The 18857-nt window shown below is 37.7% G+C and overlaps 1 protein-coding gene across 3 annotated transcripts; it reads right to left on the bottom strand.

Annotated features, from left to right (window-relative positions):
- Window positions 1–1339: 1339 nt before the first annotated feature.
- KATNA1 (katanin catalytic subunit A1) lies at window positions 1340–17196 on the bottom strand. 3 transcript variants are annotated; one of them, XM_058169827.1, is made up of 12 exons: window positions 16825–17196; window positions 16328–16462; window positions 12962–13136; window positions 12183–12340; window positions 11661–11844; window positions 9533–9654; window positions 7793–7898; window positions 6962–7120; window positions 5460–5586; window positions 4283–4417; window positions 3783–3909; window positions 1340–1673 (listed from the first exon to the last, which is right to left on the bottom strand). In XM_058169827.1, exons 2-12 carry the CDS (start codon window positions 16339–16341, stop codon window positions 1475–1477), a joined length of 1506 nt encoding a protein of 501 aa, XP_058025810.1. In that variant the 5' UTR covers window positions 16342–16462; window positions 16825–17196; the 3' UTR covers window positions 1340–1474. The 3 variants fall into 3 exon arrangements, with proteins under 3 accessions (XP_058025810.1, XP_058025828.1, XP_058025818.1); XM_058169845.1 differs by having other exon boundaries at window positions 16344–16462; XM_058169835.1 differs by lacking the exon at window positions 16328–16462 and having other exon boundaries at window positions 16825–17195.
- Window positions 17197–18857: the final 1661 nt, after the last annotated feature.

The raw sequence follows: 18857 nt of genomic DNA, 5'->3' as shown, positions 1-18857 counted from the left end.
CATATATTTGTTTGTTCTTTTTAAAGTCATATACATTCTGGCAGTAAATTTTCCTAGTTTACACTTCCAACCTCTACTCCTGTCTCTCTGAATGATTCCCAGGTTAAATTTTATGAGGTAAAACGTACTTCTTTTCATTATAAAGGAAAGGGGAACAAACCTCCAAGGTATCTTTTCTTTGTGAGGAGCGCTTCCCAGTGTTTGTCATTTAGACCACGTTTCTGTTTTTCAGCTGTACATGTTTGAAACCATGAAGTAGACTATATAAGCTTCAAGTGACACAGTGCCATTTTCTTGAAAAGTGTCTTCTGGTCTTTTATCATTTTCTTGCCTCTGCCTTTTAGCCATGCTGGTACCTTTTTCATCTAGCTAGTGCCTCTATTAAGCTGTGGTATTCTTTCCATCCAAGTTCTCATTACTGGAAAATTAATGAAAAACAGTAATCTCAGAGAGATTTAAAATTCCTGCTTTTCCTGGTACAATTTCTCCTTAACAAATCTCTTGGAAACTTAATGGAATTTATTTTTTGCAGGTATTTTATTTACATTCGATTTAAGAATGCTTTTCTTAACTGATTGAACACTTAGGTTTCACTAAGGGTTAAATCGAGTGCCCTCTCCTTTCTGTTCAGTTCCACCACATAATGTATTGAATCATTGTTAAGTTCTAATTGTGAATTAGCTTTAAAATACTTGTTTTGTGATCTCTAAATATGACAAAGTGAAGCATTTACCTTTATAGAAAAAGAGGAACAACTTTTTCCATGATAAAGGACTGTAAAGGACTGTAAAGACAAGATTTTTTTGTACAGATGGCTATGTGTACTAATTTCCTGAAAAATGGAACTGTATATTTTAACTGATTACTTTTAAAAATAAGGGACATGGTGGCTCAGTAGCTAAGACGCTGAGCTTATTGATCGAAAGGTTGGCAGTTCAGCAGTTCAAATCTCTATAGTGATGCGTAATGGGGTGAGCTCCTGTTACTGCTGTCCTAGCAGTTCGAAAGCACATAAAAAATGCAAGTAGAAAAATAGGGACCACTTTTGCTGGGAAGGTAACAGCATTGTGTGTGCCTTTGGCGTTTAGTCATGCCAGCCACATGACCAGAGAAGTCTTCGGACAGTGCTTGCTCTTCGGCTTTGAAATTGAGATGAGCACTGCCCCCTAGACATTACCTTTACTTTCATTTAAAAATATAACCAACAAAATGGAAATATGTGTTATATGTGGAAATGTTGCAAGTGATAGTCTAGTGTGCCAAGAAGCAGAACAAGTATGGGTGCAAGAACCTATTCTCATGTAGATAATTGGACTAAGAGGAAAAAAATGAGCTGCACTTTAAAAAACTAACTTTATTATATATGGTTGTTACAAAAAGTTAAAAAATAGCACTGAGCACCCAGGAGTACTACTTTTTCATTACTTTTGGAACTCTTTGAATACTTAAGGCAGATTTCTCAAGGTAGAAAGGCTTAACATGATCCAAATTCAAAAATCCATTTCTCGTATTTCTCAATGTCCGCAGCAGAGACTGATTTTGAAACTTTTTTTAAGGCCATTTCAAAATCTTCCATTGTTGTTGGCATGTGCATTTCATCCCTGGAAAGATTTCTGATTTCTTCTGGTGTCAAGCCTTCAATACGCCTTCTCATAGCCATCAGTGAAGCATCTCTATATTGATAAAAAAAGTGTGTCTTTACTGAAAATGCAGAAATGCCAAACAATACTAAAAAGCTGCTTTAGCCATAACTAAACCTTCAATGCTTCCGTGCTTATTTATTATTTCCACTTAAAATCTACCCAATCCAGAGTGGTTTACACCATAAAAAGAAGACAACGAACTCACAATCCAGATAAAAACTTAGCAATAAACAGATGGCAGAGCCAGGCAACACAACATATCACACACATGACAAAGGCTTCCAATCACCTAGCACAAAGCCTGGGAGAGAAAAAGAATCCCTTAAAGCCTTTTGAAATGCCATTAAAGTGAGAACCACCCAAATCTCAGGGAACCTCATTCCAGATGACAGGCGCCATGAGAGTTTAAAAGTCAAATCAAGTGAATTGTGAATGGTTACTTTGGCTTTTAGTAATACTATTGGAAATATTTGGATAACATGGTATGTAATAAGGAAGATCCAGCTCTTTATGCAAAATAAGTTCTTTAATGGCAAACATAAAGCATAGCTTCAGCTTTTCAAATGCTGATTTTTAGCAAAAACATTGTAAATTGTGATTGAATGCTGCAAATGGCCATAAACATGGGTTGGTTGCTAAGCGCCCAAAATGCAGTTATGTGTCTTGGGAGGGTGGTTTGGAACTGGGTTCTAAGTACCTTTGGAGGGGTGTTCCTTTGTAAATTTGAATGGTTGATATGCATCTGGCCATAACTCCAAGGACTACTTGTATTTTTGAATCCAAAGCAAAGAAAGTGCAGTGTAGGAAGTATGGATGTACCCTCAAAATTATTGAACTAAAACACTTATTTTCCTGGGGACTACATGACTGCGGTAAGAGTGTAGAAAAAGATGCTGGTTCTCTAAGAAGGCACCAACAAGCATACTTTGATCTCTCTGCACGAGTTAGTGCTCCAAGCAACAAACAGAAAGTTGAAGGAAGATAAAATGAAGATACAGAAATTTGAAGATACAGAGAAAGTAATGGCATATTTTCAATATACTTAGTTGGATTTCTTGACCCCTATTACGCTGTCCCCTTGATAAGAGTCACAAAGTGAAAAGAGCTGAAATGTAGAAGTTTGGATACGCAGAATCTATGATGAAAAAGATGTTTTTCTCCAACTCCCACAATCATTAACAATTGGTTGTACTACTAGCAGTTGTTCAGCAACATCTAGGGGAGTCACAAGATTTCTCATTCCAAAAAAAACATGAGGCAGTAAATGGAGCAAGTAAGCAGAAATTGAGAGAAGCAGGAAGCAAAGTGAAAAAATAACTGAAATGATTTAAGGAGAGGAAATAATGACTATGCAAGGGAAAAGGATGAAATAGAAATAGAAGGGATAGAGAATTATGAACAAAATAGGCAATGTGGCAATTAAAAAACAGGCTAAGTAGAATGCAATTTGTAGTGTATAGAATGACAGGTAATCAAAAAAGATTAAAGAGTAAATAAGTATCGTCAGATGAAAAGGAACAGGAAGAAAAGTAAAGAGAGATGCAAAATAAACAGCAATAACTCAACGAGAAAGAAGGAGCAGTGGGAACACAAGCACTGAACCAAAGTCAGCCAGCATAGCAATTTTTAGAATCGGCTTCAAAATGTGGCTAGGGACTTAAGAATAGGATGCTTTTCTTACAGGGTTTCCTTGCCAGACAGCAAAATATCTTTATTGATCCTGGCATATCATTTTACTACTCGGGATTAAGCCAATCTGTCCATATTAATGAAACTATAATAGCCTGAAGTGGAAACAGGAACTCTAATCTGGCCTGTCCATGTCATCACATTAAGTCACAATGTTACTTGATCATGTTGGCTAGGGAATTCTGGGAGTTGAAGTCTAACTCGCCACAGTTGAGAAACACTGGCTTAGTATAAAATATACATGGATTGTTTCAGGATGGCTTAATCAATCAAAATCAAGGTTTTTTTAAAAATCTTATCCTTCTCTTTTTTTATGCTTTCTTTAGATCTTTTACAATACCAGTATTTGTACTGTAATTGGGAGTCCTTTTCCATGGTATACGATTAGAGTTGGTGCCTTCAAAATAAAATATAAATAAAATAAATAAAAGCTGTGCAGTTTTAACATACCTGCACACATTGGTAATGTCAGCTCCAGAATAACCTTCCATATTCTGTGCAATAGTGACAAGGTCAACATCATCAGCAAGTTCCAACTCCTGTAGATTTATTCTGAGTAGCTCCTCTCTGCCTTTGGCTTAAAAAACAAAAGTAAACACAATGAAACACAGAAAAAGCATCCTTTAACCCTTGAATAACATGGTTAAAATTGTTTCAATTATATAATTCCTAATTTGAATTAAAATACCAACATCTTTAAACAGAACCACCCAAATATACTTAGTTTGTTATCCCGGTTCTTAACCCCCTACTTAAGACTTTGCATGTGAATACAAGGATAAGGACTAAGAGGATATTTTATCTAAACTACACCTGGAAATATTCATCATCAAAATCACTGTTCCTGCCTCCTAGAAATGGCAATGATCAAATATGCATTTGATATTAAAAATTCAGGATGTGCCATCTACCGGTATATTGGGTTTTTTTAAAAATGGAAGCGTTTATACCTGATGGCAAAGGAATATAAATTCTTTTTTCCAGGCGACGTCGTAATGCTTCATCAATATCCCATGGAAAATTAGTAGCAGCAAGTACCATCACCATTTTGGAAGGATCATCATTTTCAGAAGCACCTCCCACTCCTATTATTAGAAGATAAGAAAAAAAATTAAAAGGCAGTACAAACTAATATATGTTCAAGAGTGCAAGTCAGGAAGTTATGTCATATTACATTCAAGCTGAATTTTATGGAAACGGGCATGAATTTTAATGCAAATGCTTTATACTAATATAGTATATTATAGTATAGTATATAATTGAGTATTCAATTGCTTATCATTTGCAATAATATTTGATATGTATGTAATTTCAGATACCATCCCTCTATTATTCAAATGCAAGTAAAAAGTCAAAGTTATTGCAAACCAAATCATCTAGGCAGAGTAGTGTCAAAACATCAGAGATATTCTGGTTTCTGGATTGGTGTTTTGTTTTTTTGTGAATAGATACCTCAGTATATGCCTCTTACCCATTTTATTTGTTCATACAATTTCTACCGCTGCCCATTTCAATCCAACTGACTCTTGTTTCCAACCACGTACAAGTGTGATTTTACAAGAGAGAATTTGAAAAATCCATGTGTAGATTCTAATACTAGAGGCAATCAAGTTGCAGGTGTTATTTCAAACATTTAAATAATAGGCAATCAAATTTGTTTACACAATCTGAAAAGTTCTAATTTACAAATTAAATTAGATCTTGGGATTTGTAAAATATATGTGCATTTCCAAGAACCAATTTCCTTGCTAAGCCTTTTCCCTTTTCAGTTTTGCTCATAACTTCTTCTACTGTATCTGTCTACTCTATTTTACTAATCTGTGTTCTGATCCAAGGAAATATATATATGAATTCTAAATAATGAAAATTAAAGTGCGCAAATAGGCCATTTATCCATAAATGGAACCAACTAGAATTGGAGTTAAGGTGGCCTTGAGTAGCAGCATCTCAGACTGACTGAAAGTTGAAATCAACTTATCACTGAGCTTCTTGGAATAACAACAAAGCACACATCTGAATGGATTTTAATGTCTTAGTGAGCAGTGTGTAATTACTAATGCTCAACTGCTACTATAATATTGAAGTTCCTACTTTTTTCTTAATACACTTTCAACTAAGCTTGTTTACCATCCATCTGAACAAGTAATTCTGCCTTCACCCTTCGGCTGGCTTCATGTTCCTCTGAAGTTCCTCGACGGCTACAAATGGAGTCAATTTCATCGATAAATATTGTTGTTGGTGCATAGAACCGAGCCTGGAAATATAAGATGGGAAGGAACATTTAACTAAAAATGATTCCAACAAACTACTCCTGTTCCAAAACAGTATTATTTTCAGTAACGTTACCAGTAAATTGATTCTGGAATTATTTTCAGTACGAAAGGCTGATCTCTTTTATCCACTGCAGTCCCAACCTAGATTACTCTCCCATTGACATATTTTGACTTCAAACAAGCAATATGACAGGGCACATGTACCTTGTAAAAATTACAATTAGGGTTATATGTGATTTTGCTTGGAATCTTCTAAGTAACAGACTACACTATTATAATACTATAATAGTAATAGCTGTGTATGATACACTATCACAATGGAATAAATTAGTGCAAGGCAAAATAAATTGCCAAAATTTTACTACAGGTAGTCTCAAATTACAATTGGGATCGGAATTTTGGTCATTGAATTAAATGATCATTAAGCAAGATCTCAGGTGACTTTGTTCAATGACCACAATCTGGAACTCCTGATTGTGATCAATAATAATCAGCTGGGTTGGTAGGTGGATGGAATAAAAGAGCTGCCTGTAGAGAGATTCATCTTGGTATGGAGGCAAAAGCCTCTGGAAGGCAGCTCTTTTAGCCATCCCCCAGGGGCAAGAGGGAGGCAGGTAGCAGCTGTAATGTTCTGGATTTGTTTGGAAAGAGGACCTTGAAAACACACAGGAGTGCAAGCACAGCATCTTATTAAATCAGCTGTCCACTGGGCTGGAAGAGCATATTGGGAAACTATTAAATCTTCTGGTAAATCTGTATTTTATAACTGATCACACTCAATCTGATGACTATTTTGTGAATAATCTCCCCATAACCGTGAGTTTGTGACCACAATCACATGAATTTAAAATTCCAAATGTGCGCTAGTCCATAAACTTTGCCTATTCTGTTCTGTGCTAACATCCTCTCCAAAGGGGAAAATACGCAGGCTGGGTGACTTTGAGCCAATCACCTTTTTTCAGTCCACCCAACCACAGGTTTGTTGTTGTGGGTAAAGTAGGAGGAGGAAGAATTCCAAAGGTGCTTTTTCAAGAGGCAAGAGGACTTTCTGGTTTTCTTTGAAGATGTTTTGCTTCTTAACCAAGAAGCTTCAGTCAGAGCTGAAGAAGAAGATGCTTGGATGAGAAGTGAAACATCTTCAAAAATAAACCAGAAAGTCCAGTTGCTTCTTGAAAAAGCACCTTTGGGACAACCATGACTTAGATGACTGAGAATTTCCATAGACATTTAGGAGGAGGAAGGCATATTAGGCATGCTCAGTGCCCTGAGTCATATATTAAAAAGCCAAGATAAAATATATTAACACTAGTAATAATAATATCCCTGTATCAAATCTTAGACAAATCAGTAAATCACCATTTCAAATAACAGGCGAACAAGCTTTTCAGATTCTCCTCTGTATTTTGAAGTGAGTGTTGATGATGATACGTTGAAAAAGGTAGTTTTGCATTCAGTGGCTACGGCTTTTGCAAGCAGCGTTTTCCCAGTGCCAGGAGGACCAACCATCAATACACCCTGTTTACAAAGAAATTCAGAAAATATCATTGAAAAGAATATTCGTTTAAAAATATCTACAATTCATTTTCTATCACAATTTAAGAAATACTATATAATTTCACTTAAAATAAGCATTTTAAATAAAAACAAAGGAAACTAGTGTGTATTTAGTATCTTTTAGCAAGTAGCAACTCTTGTTTAATTATCCATATTGCACTAAATTAAACAGATTTTATTCTATTGTGGACCAATGTTATGATACAATTCCAGAACCAAAAGGTTGTCAGAACATAACCATTTTTCCAAAATGAAAGGAATTCTAATTGTTAAAGGGCACTGTATCACCAGACACTATTTTACTTACATAGCAAATGACAATGGAAAAACTCTAGCCATTGTGTAATGGCTTTGCACCTTTATATTATATTTTAATATTATATAAACAAAATACTTTATATGGTTTGTAGTATCATTCTGCTGTAAAACCCTTGCATTATGTAGTTGTACAGGTGTCAAGATTCCATAACTGGAATCCACTCTGGCTTATGTTACTTGTGTTATGTTTCCACCTAGTGCTTGTGTAATCATAATGAGACTGCATATCCTTGATTTTTTTCACTCTGTCTTAACACTGAATACAACCCAATGAAAACTATTTTGATGTTCCAACAATAATTGAGTTTATTTTACCTTCCAGGGCCTTCTGATTCCTTTAAAAAATTCTGGCATCCACATGGGTAAAACTACTGCCTCCTTGAGTAATTTTTTAGCATCCACTAAATCAGCTATATCATCCCTGATGAAAAAAAGAAATGAGTAGATTATGACTTGCCACAAGCACTGCATCCCTATTAAATTTTCACTGTAATATTGGCTGAATACATGATTTTTCAGAGTAGAATATTAATATTTTCTATTCATTCCACATTGAAGATTCAACATTCATTTGTTTTTTTATTTTAGAATTCCATCTTTTTCAGGTGTTACAAAAACCAGAATGTTCATCACTCATCAATACTCATTTCCATCCCAACATTGTTCACTGCTGACATCTTTCTCCTGTATCCATTCATGGATTGAACATGTGTGTATACATTCATTAAGGATCATTTTCTGCAGATATCATCTGAACAATGGCAGAAGGCAGGCCTATTAATATACCCACAAAGTAAGCTGCTATTTGTTCACTGAAAATTGTTCAGTTCAGTACTTTATCATAGTCAATGAGATGGAAATGAATAAAATAGTATAGTTTACAGCTAGCTCATCAATGCAATTAAAGTGTATCTACAAACAGTAGACTCTGTATTTACAAACAGTAACATTTGGCTATGTTCATAAAACAGAATCATTTTGGTCTGACAGCAATACTTGTGCACAGAATAAATCCAAATTGCTTGTTGTGCTTGCAGTACTTTGCCAAGTAAGTATATATTCTTGTAAAAACACAATATACAGTGACATTGACTATGGAAACAATGGATCCTTCTTCATAATAGCACAATCTTAGTTCATAAGGGATTATTTCTCTTTTTTTTGTAGCTGCCCTCTAGAACTGGTGTAGGGAGGACATTAAGGCATGTTAATGTTATTATAATTTTTGCAGACCCTGTCCTGTTCCATATTGAAAGTGATTTATATAATCTTTTGAAAAACTTTGGCATAATTCATAATCTGTTTCTGGAAAATGAATGTAAAGTAAATGTCAGTTGTTATATAATAACTATAATAATCAATTTCCAAGAAAATGTTAGCATTCCTGGCCAAGGTATATGAAATAAAAAGGTCTCATAAACCTTTGCTTATAGTTACAGACTATCCTAAGCACATACAGGACTGCAGCCACCTTTACTTTTCCATTTGCCAAATAATAATAATATGATGTCTTTCCATTAAAACACCACCCAATTCTGATAATGAACTTTTTTTCTTTCAACAATAAAATAATTAAGTGTAGGCAGGTGGACTGATTAATGGGTTTTTTCCTCAACAGTAGATTATTATGAATGCATTTGTAATGCTGTTCTATGTTCCTTGTAAGCTGTAGCTGTAGCTCTATCATGTTGCTATTTTTGGTTTCAGGATAAACTGCTCATTGATCATTGTCTGCCAATTAAAAGGCCTTTGCTTAACTCAATTGAGTACTAGAGAGATTTGTAAAATCCCAGTGAGTAAGATGTCTCAGTAAACAGTCTACTTCATCATTTTCATAAATTACTGCCTCAATCAATTATAGCCAGATTTAATTTTCTCTAGAGGCAGTATTATGTATTTAAAGTTATAATTGAAATTTCAATTGTAAGCTACTCAGAATCATTGACTGAGATGGGTGGCAATAGAAATTGAATGAATGTATGAATTTATCTAAAAACCCATGAAGCTTATACACGGACATCACAACTTAAAAGAATAGAGACGGTTTATACTTACCATCGAACATTGGGATTTTGGGAAATGATATCTCTTTCTAGAGCTTCTACTAAGTCTTTATCATATCCAGTGCCATCAAATTTCTTTGGCTCAGGTTCTGAAATATCAGTTGAGGACTTATTCTGCATTACATAAAAATGCTTATCAAATATATTAATATTGCTCATAATTATTCCAGTAATTTTGTTTAACATGTTACACAATAAAAGGATAAACTTTCAAACAAAGACATAATTGTATAAAACATACAATTAAAACCTCTGGTGTTTACAACCTTTTGTACAATTGCTTTTAAAACATTTGCTAAAATGTTTTTGATAAGCAAATATTACTACATATTATATGAACTTTCCAAAGTAAAACAGTCAGCTTTTCTTCCACCAGTACAAGTTTCCCAACAAGTCTTCAGGAATCAGAAACAGGGAAAATACTTTTTTTACAGGCATCTGAAAATAAGGATAGGTAACTTGCATTTCCTCCAAACTGTCTCTAACACTGCATGAAAGCCAGCATTGTTTTACTGTAAATAGGTCATTGTTGTGATTCAATCACAGGTCATAGAGATCATCATCTTTTTGTCTTGGGTCAGTGGTAATATGATCTGGTGTTGGAAGATCACTTTCTGGGCATGGTATCTTTCTGGAGCTACTTTGAGGGTTGGGAGTGTCTTTATCTTTCTAGTAGTTTTCTTTTCTCCGTGGCTAATTCCAGTTAAGGTTGGTAGTTGGCAAGAAGACTAGACTCAAATTCTTGTTATGTATAGTTCTGATAGCTCATATCTCTAACTTTTGAAATATCTACCTGAAGACACTAGTAAAGTAAGCAGATGGCATGAGGAACAGAATCATCAGCATGCAATGATAGTCCATTATTTATTTCCACTCCACATTAGACAGTTGGTGCTGTTTCATGTGCTTGCCGAGTCACTTGAGGCCATAAAGGCCTGGATGGGAAGAAACTGGCTTGGATTCAACCTCAGCAAGATAGAGTGGCTTTGGGTTTTTGCCCCTACCCCAAACTGTCAGTTTTGACTCTTGACAGGATAGTATTCTCCTAGAGAAAATTGATGTGCAATTTGGGGGTGTTTCTGGATTACGGCTCCTGCCTAAACAGCAGGTGTCAAACATTGCTAGAAGGCCTTTTGTGAAGTGCAATCATCTTCTGCACTGGACTGCAAGGACTTGCTCACAGTCCCTGATGTTTCAGTTGCTTCTCCACTGGATTACTTAATGTGCTCTACAACTGATCCAGAATGCAGCAGTATGCATAGTCCTATGCACTCCATGATTTGCCCATGTTATATTGCTTTGTGAGCTACACTGCTTCCACTTTCTTTCCGTGTAGAATTCAAAACGCTGGCTATCATTTTTAAAACCCTGAATGATACAAGGTAAAATTATTTGCAGGACTGTCTCTAACTGAGGGTGTCTGTCTATCTCACCAGGTTTGATAGGGTGAGCATGCTCCAGACCCTCCTCTTAAAATGTGGTTACCTGGAGGGTCCTAAGAGGTATGCCTTCTCCGTATCTTCCCCAACAATTTAAAACAGTTTCCTCACTGACATCTGAAGAACTGCTCCCCTCTTAGCTTTCTGGAAGGCCATAAAGACATAGCTCTTTCCCCAAGCACTGATTGGGATGGCAATGAGCTAGCAAATGTAGAGTTTGCATAGTGATGTCATGACTTCCTCCATCTCATGGGTAAGATGAGTAACTACCAATATATAAGTCTCTTAAGTAAAAATAAGTAAGATATACCCTAATCTGAATAAGCAGAACATTCTACTATTATTTGTGGTTTCTCTTTTAAAACATCTTAATCAAATTCTCCCCACTAGAAATGCTGATAGGTGAAAGACCAAAAAGAGATTCAAATGATAAGAGGGATGCTTTATAACAGGGGTGTCAAACTCAAGGCCCAGGGGCCGGATTCAGCCCGTGGGGTGCTTAGATCTGGCCCATGGGGCCGCCCTGGAAACAGCAAAGGACCAGCCTGTGGTGCCTCGGCCAGTGAAAACAGAGCTCAGGAGCCCATTTTCACTGTCAGAGTACTCGGGCCACCACAGGTGCGGCCTTCAATGAAATCAAGCTTGATTTGGAGGTATTGGTTTCACATTCATGAAACTTACTTTTTCCTCTTTTCCTTTATTTAATGGATCTTTCTTTTCCCGACCACGAACAACTTTGCCTTTCTCATTAGTATTTCGGGAAGAAGGCCGATGAAGGACTCTAGCAGCTGCTCCGGCTCGGTTATTTTGGTTTCTGCAATCACTGCACTGAGCTGACTGACGTTTCCGAGGCCCTGGTGAAGATCTGAATGAATACAAAATGGGGAAAACTGTAAATATGGTAAGGTATTCTTATCCTATAATATTTGAATATATTAAAGATTACACCTCCCCTCAATCTCCCAGAATCTATGTTTTGTACAAATGTGTTATAATTGCATATCATTGTCTTTGCACATACTAGTTGTTTTTAGTAAACAGATTCAATCAATTGTTCATTGGAGCTCCATTAATGGGAGTAGGAGGCAGTATTGAATGCTTCTGGGGTTACAGGTTAGAAGCTCAAAAACAACATGTAACACACTTGTTAAATATTTTATATTCGAACACCCTAATCTCTCTTCCCCTCATGGTGTCTCTTACCTACGTTCTGCAGGTACAGGCAACGACCAAACTTCTCCATCATGAGCTGGTAATTCCTGATGTGCTGCTTTTAAAGGAGTGCTGTCTAATTTAAAACTCTCTAGTGTCTTCATGATATCCTTCACATGCTTAGCTTCTATACTTATCTCCTGCCTAACCTGATTAAAAACATGAAATACAAAGAAGCATGTTAGCTTGTAGAAACTTGTCAACTTTAAGTACCTAATGAAATGTTTGTGGCTCAGATACATGAACAACTTGTTAACTCTGTAAGACATTACAGAAAACTGATGAAGCCTATTACAGAAAAGCAATTGTGCTGATGATTCTTGCAGGAAACCTTTAATGGGTTTTAGAAAAAAAGTATAATATATGAATGCTTTTAAAAATAACACAATTTGAAGCAGCACAGTCTAAGAAATGCTCACACATATACATGGCACATTTCCAAATTAAGTACACAGCTCAAGATTAGATTAATTAGATTAATTTAGATTAACCAAGTAACATTTTTAATCAAACAAGATGCAGAAGATGGAGCTGTTTTTGAAGCCACTTTCATTTTACTTTTTTAACAAGTTCTCTCCAATCACAAATAGCAGCTTTTATTAATTATTATTTTTGTACTCACTCTTGTAATTGCTGAGCTATTGTTCAGGAATAGGCATATTTATTCAATTTAACTCATGTTTTAAAGTGAGGACTAACTGAAATGTTTTGGTTGATAATCCTATTTAATACATGAAAGTAAGGAACAAAACCGGAAAATGAAAGCTCACCTGTTGCCATTTCTGCTGAAGATACGTATCCTTGACAGAAGAGAGATATTTGCTCATTTGGTCAAGTACTCCCTGATAGTAAACCATAGCAGAATCATAATTCCCAAGCAACGCATATTCACGTGCTAGCTTCACATTCTCACTTATCATCACAAGACTCATGGTCAACATAAAGCTAGAAAAAAAAACATGAAGACCTTCTGTAACGTCAAGATAAAAAGATGTCAGGGTATACAATTCAAAAGAAGAGGTATCTACCACTTTAAAAGATAGGGGAAGGGAGAAATCCGCTTATTGTCAATCCATTTTGATAGATACTCTATTGAGAAACAATACTTTAGAATATTTTCATTCTGCCACAAAGTCATATCTCCAAAGACAAGAGATTCCAGGATAACTAAGTCATTTGGAACAGTTAAGTAAAAGGAAAATTCATTTATATTGAACACAACTATTAGAGATTACATGGCCTATATCCATGTAGTCTTCTGGGCAGCAATATATAATGATTGTCATTGCTTCCTTCCAGGATATTTTCTGACTTTCAAATCTAATAGCACAGCAGTTTTATACAAGTGGTTACCAGCCTTGACCCTGCTTGGGATCAAACTCAATAGATGTTTCTAAAAATGTCTCTAACCCCAGATTTTGGGAGGGGGGGGTAATGATGATGGTGTGAATCCAAAGTATGTTCATTTACCCAGAAAAAGAAAATAAATAGTATAGACATCCTTAGGACAAGGAGTGAGAGAGGGTGACAGGCAATATTTTAGGAAAATGGAGCTTTTTGATATGATTCAATAAACAATTCATAAATGATTAAACTCCTAGCAAATATTTTGAATGCAGAATGTTTTTTAAATGTCAAATATGCCCACTAAAAGGTTGGAGAACCCTTGTCTGTTACTTTATATTATTTTGAGATACCCAATTATACACAGAATATCTCACCCCTTGCTGATTTATGTTAAATAAACATTCCCCTATATAAATGAGTCCAGAATATTTTGCATATTATTTAAAGAAAATCCAATTTCAGGCGTCGCTGTGAGTGCTATTTCAGGTTCACGCATTCTCCTATGTCAAACTCAAGAAGTCACATCTTAGCTGTGGTATGTCAATATTAATTGTTGAGAATTTTACTTTACAAGACTCCCAACAGGTACAGAATTACTGCGCACAAACCTTTATTCTAATAACATAATAAAAATCATCATATAAATTAAAATCACTTTTAGCAAGATAAAATTAAATCAACTAATCACTCCAAAATGTAAGAATGAAAGTCTATGCGATGGGAATCAAACCTGATCCCATCACGTGATATATTGTGACGTATCCCAACGGTTTTTGCCTTCATAGAGGTGGGGTGGGTGTGGCCTGCGTGTGACGCATCTGGCCCGCAGGCCACCAGTTTACCAGGCCTGGTATATATAGACAGTGTGTAATCCCTATTGGGGACTATTGGGACTAAGAACTGAGTCAGTGTCATGGTTGTAAAGTGCGATGTAACATGATTGTGCTGACTTACAATGGCAGTTCCAACTATTTAGTTGCAGTTAGGTAAATTCCATGTGTTTGTTAAGCATGAAGTCATGTGATCACCATTTGCGATCTCCTGCTAGCTTCCCCACTGACATTGCTCATTAGAAGCTGGCAGTGAAGGTTATAAATGGTGATCATGGGACTACGGGATGCTGCAACTATTATAATTATGAGCTGGCTGCCAAATGCCCAAATCAGGTAACCACAGGGATACCAGGATGGCCACAACTTTGAGAACTGGCCATAATCTGCTCATTAAATGCCACTGTAATTTTGAACGTTCAATGAATAAATGCTGGTAAACCAAGGACTACCTGTATGTAATAAGAATTTTATCTATAAGTTAGTGCACTAAGCAGAATACCTATACAATGGAAAATCTGATAAAATATACTTAACATACTGCTAAAATAAATCATAAACTTTTTTATGATGAAACTTTTAACAATGATGAAGAGATCAGCAACACTGAAGGTACCATTTTTTTACACTTTGAGCCCAATAAAAAAAGTTTAAAGCCATATAGTGGAAAAAATACCCACTGTTATGTATCTCAAAAGAAAACTATTACGTTTTGTTGAAGATAAACCTTAACATGTTCATATTGATTTTTAAAATCAGAATCAGTTTTCAGACAGCTACATTGTGATCAAGTGAGATATTAGCAACACTATTTGTGATTCTTTCAAGAAAATTATATTGCAAGAAATAGCAACAAAAACAGCTCCTGAAAGTTCTTACTACAGAAGTAATACTGTACTTTGTTCCACCCACATTTTAGGATCTGAGACCAGGCTGGCTGAACCTGACTTGAGCACAAAACCTTTGGACATCCCATAATCTTTGCCCACATTATTGATTCTTATTATCATTATCGTCAAAGTTTAGGAAACCTGAAGATGTTCTCAACTGGTAACTGAGAACAGAAAAACAAAGGCTCTTAAATTTGAGAATGAACTACTGCTCAGCTGAAATGCAGACACAAAATGTAGGTTTAGCCTTGACAAAGCTGCTCTTATTGAAAATTAGGCTCAAGATCTAAGAGTACTTTGCTTCTGATGCTTATGTAACAAATTATGCACAGGGATGTTTTCATTCAGCTTAGAGTTTTGGAGATTTAGTCATCATCATGTACACCTTACTCACATCCAGGAATATTAGTACTCTAATAAAATGAGCAATACCTAAAACTTTACCAGGTAAATACTGCTCAACCAAGTTTTGAAATTAGGGGATACAGTATATATTAAGACAAGGATACACCTGTGCTGAATCTCTCTCAGATGTCCCAATTAATCACAAAAATGTACTAACAGATCCTGCCTTGATAGACTGCTTACTAAACATGGCCTTCTCAGCCAAAATTTTGGAATTTCTTGCTTCAATAATCTGCCTTTTTGCATCTGAAAGCTTTATTTTGTTCTGTAGAGCTTTTAGACCATAGGTCTGAACAGACACTATTTTATAGTGATTAAACTGCAGAGACTAACACTGGGAAGACCCTGCTTCAATTCCCCATCCCCTCCTCAGCCAAAGAAGCTCACCAGGTGACTTGGTCCAGTCATTCTCTTTTCCAATCCCAATCTATCCCAAAGATGTTGATATGGGGGAAAAGAATGTGATGACCGAGTGCTATGTGCATCGACATGAGCTCCTTAATCCTTAATATCAATCCAACAAATAAATATTCCTTTCTCTCTCCCTTTAAAAAAAGAGTTTTTGCTCATGCTATGTCTGAATCTTAAAAATGGCACATTTTTAGTATTTATCATAAGCACTTTTAAGATAGCCTAAACATTTCTTAAACAGAACAAAACACACCTAAACGTATACATACAATCAGTCCAAAATCTCCTACATCCATTAAATTGGGACAGTTAGGAGTCAAGAACGGGACCTCCTCTTCTTCTTCGGGGAAAAGCAGAGAGACAAGCAGATCCGACGCCCAAAAGGAAACTGAACCAGCGCAAGAAAAGCTTTCCAATTCAGGGAGGCCAAAAAAGGCCCCTCGCCTCCGAAGGGGCTCCGAGGAGGAGTCGGGTCGGCGGCTGGGCAGGAGCTTCCCAGCCCTCGGACCAAACGACTCAGCTCCCCGGCAGACCGCGGAAGCTCAGCCCGGCTCCTCCTCTCCCCAGCGGGGCCACCGCCGCCGGGCCCTGCCTGCACACGCCCCCCCTCCGCCCCTCCTGCTCCCGGGCACCGCGGCCAGCCGGGCCCAGACAGGCAGCGGGGACCCCGCGCTCCCTCCAGGCCGCCTGGCGGACAGCCCCTTCGGGGGGAGCGGCCGCCAGAGGCCCGCCGCAGCCGACTTCGCTCACCCTTCCTCCGCGCGGGCTCCTCCTCCGTCCCCCGCAGCAGCGGCACTCGCCGCCACCGCCGCCTCCAGCCAGACAGGCGACCCCTCCGAGCCACTCCGGAGCCGTCGCTGCCTCCCGCCGCCACCGGGGGGAGGGAGCAAGGGGGGGTGTCCGTGCCGGGGCTGCTGCTGCTGCTGCTGTGGCGGGCAGCGCGGAAGGGGCGGCGGGGGAAGGCGGGATGGCTGGCGGGGAGGGGAGGGTCTTCCAGGCGCCGCCGTCACCGCCTCTCCCGACCTCGCCTGGAACCGCTCCGGCTTCCCAGTCGCTCCCGTCCCTCCTCCGCTCGCTTCGCGTCTCAGCCAGCCAAGTCCAAATCAAAATACTGTCACACAATATGGCGGCCCCTCCAGTTGGCAAGCCTCGCGAGAACTGGCCCCGAAGGCTAACGGGAGAGCGGAGGAGGAGGAGGAGCTCCCGCGTTGCCTCGGTGACGGGTATTGCCGCCGATTTGCCCGGCGCGAGCGAGTTGGCCGGGATGCAAAGCGGTTCCGTTCGCAAGTTCTCCCAAGGAGAGAGGCAGCGTGCCCGGCTCAGCGTCTGAGGGGAAAGAAAAATGGCAAGAGATGCTTCCTCGCTGAAGCTATCGCCCGCTTCTCCGTTAACCTCTGACTCGCTCTGCGGATCTTTACTGAAACCGTCTTCGGTCTGACCTAAGCATAGTATATAAAATCATCTGCTACAATGTCCTACCAACCAATGAATACTTCAGCTTCAATCAAAACAATACAAGAGCACACAATAGATACAAACTCATGATAAACCGATCCAAACTAGACTGCAGAAACTAGACTTCAGCAACAGAGTAGTCAATGCCTGGAACGCACGACCTGACTCTGGTTTCTTCCCCAAATCCCCAAAACTTTAAGCTTAAACTGTCTACTGTTGACCTAACCCCATTCCTAAAAGGTCTGTATGGGGCGTGTGTAAGTGCCTACTGTCCCTGTCCTAATGTTTTTTTTATTCATATCCTTTTCGTGTATTTATAATTATGTTTACACTTGTACCTCATAAAATACATTCTTGACAAAATAAATAAATAAATAAATAAAGTGTTGTACCTTATGATTTTTGATGAAGGTATATTTTCTTCTATGTACACTGAGAGCATATGCACCAAGACAAATTCCTTGTGGGTCCAATCACACTTGGGCAATAAAAAATTCTATTCTCTTCTATATAAAAAGATGAGGCAGATAGACCACGGAAATCCAAGTGTGCACATTAAGTGTGCTGCCTGCCTGCTAAACGTGGAACTGAGATGCGGACGTGGAAAACCAGATCGCGGTGATGGGGAAGGGGAAGAGATAACATACATTGTATATTTAGTAAAACCAAATGGACTCAGAGGAGGGTAAATGGGCCTAAGCTTTCTATCCAATTGATTTGGAATGAGATTTATCCAGTTTTGGATTTGTGGACAGTATTTTATTTTACAACAACAACAATAATAATTATTCAATCTTTTTCTTTATTCCAAATTACTATTATTCCAAATTAACTTTTTCTCACTGTCTCGGCTATCCCTTAACCATTAACCCAAATCCATGATTCACTGAGACTGGAAACTAGGAAAATACATTGAAACAATAAATAGCTAACCTGCACCTCTGCTAGGCTATCCTGACAATAGCACAACCAAGTATCCTGGCTTGAAATAGGGACTCAGAAAATTCTTTTGATTGAAATAGAATCCTTTATACAGGAACAATAAGATGTTACATTTTAAGAGTTTAATGCAACACAACAAAGAACAGTATATAATTAAAGAGAGCCAGAGGAAGTTATATTCAAATTCTGTTGAGTAAGTCGGGTATTTTTATCCATGTATTTTTTCCATAATCATTAATTTTACATGGACTCTTATGTATTCCAGTATTGCTGGGAATTAACCAGTTGTTGTGAGTTGGGCAGTATATAATTATTTTACCCAACGTCATTTGCTGGCAACACACAATGAATCATCACAGGAGCACAGCTTGTAGAACATTCTAGGC

The sequence above is a fragment of the Ahaetulla prasina genome, chromosome 1 (assembly GCF_028640845.1).
Source record: "Ahaetulla prasina isolate Xishuangbanna chromosome 1, ASM2864084v1, whole genome shotgun sequence".
In the NCBI taxonomy this organism is placed as follows: Eukaryota; Metazoa; Chordata; class Lepidosauria; order Squamata; family Colubridae; genus Ahaetulla; species Ahaetulla prasina.
This window is presented reverse-complemented; position numbering and strand designations above follow the sequence as displayed.

Coding starts and splice junctions, on each gene's coding strand:
- KATNA1 (XM_058169827.1), bottom strand. Junction 7,121..7,792: donor GAATCAGAAGGCCCTGGAAG/GTAAAATAAACT, acceptor CTTTGTAAACAG/GGTGTATTGATGGTTGGTCC. Junction 1,674..3,782: donor GACATTACCAATGTGTGCAG/GTATGTTAAAAC, acceptor TTATCAATATAG/AGATGCTTCACTGATGGCTA.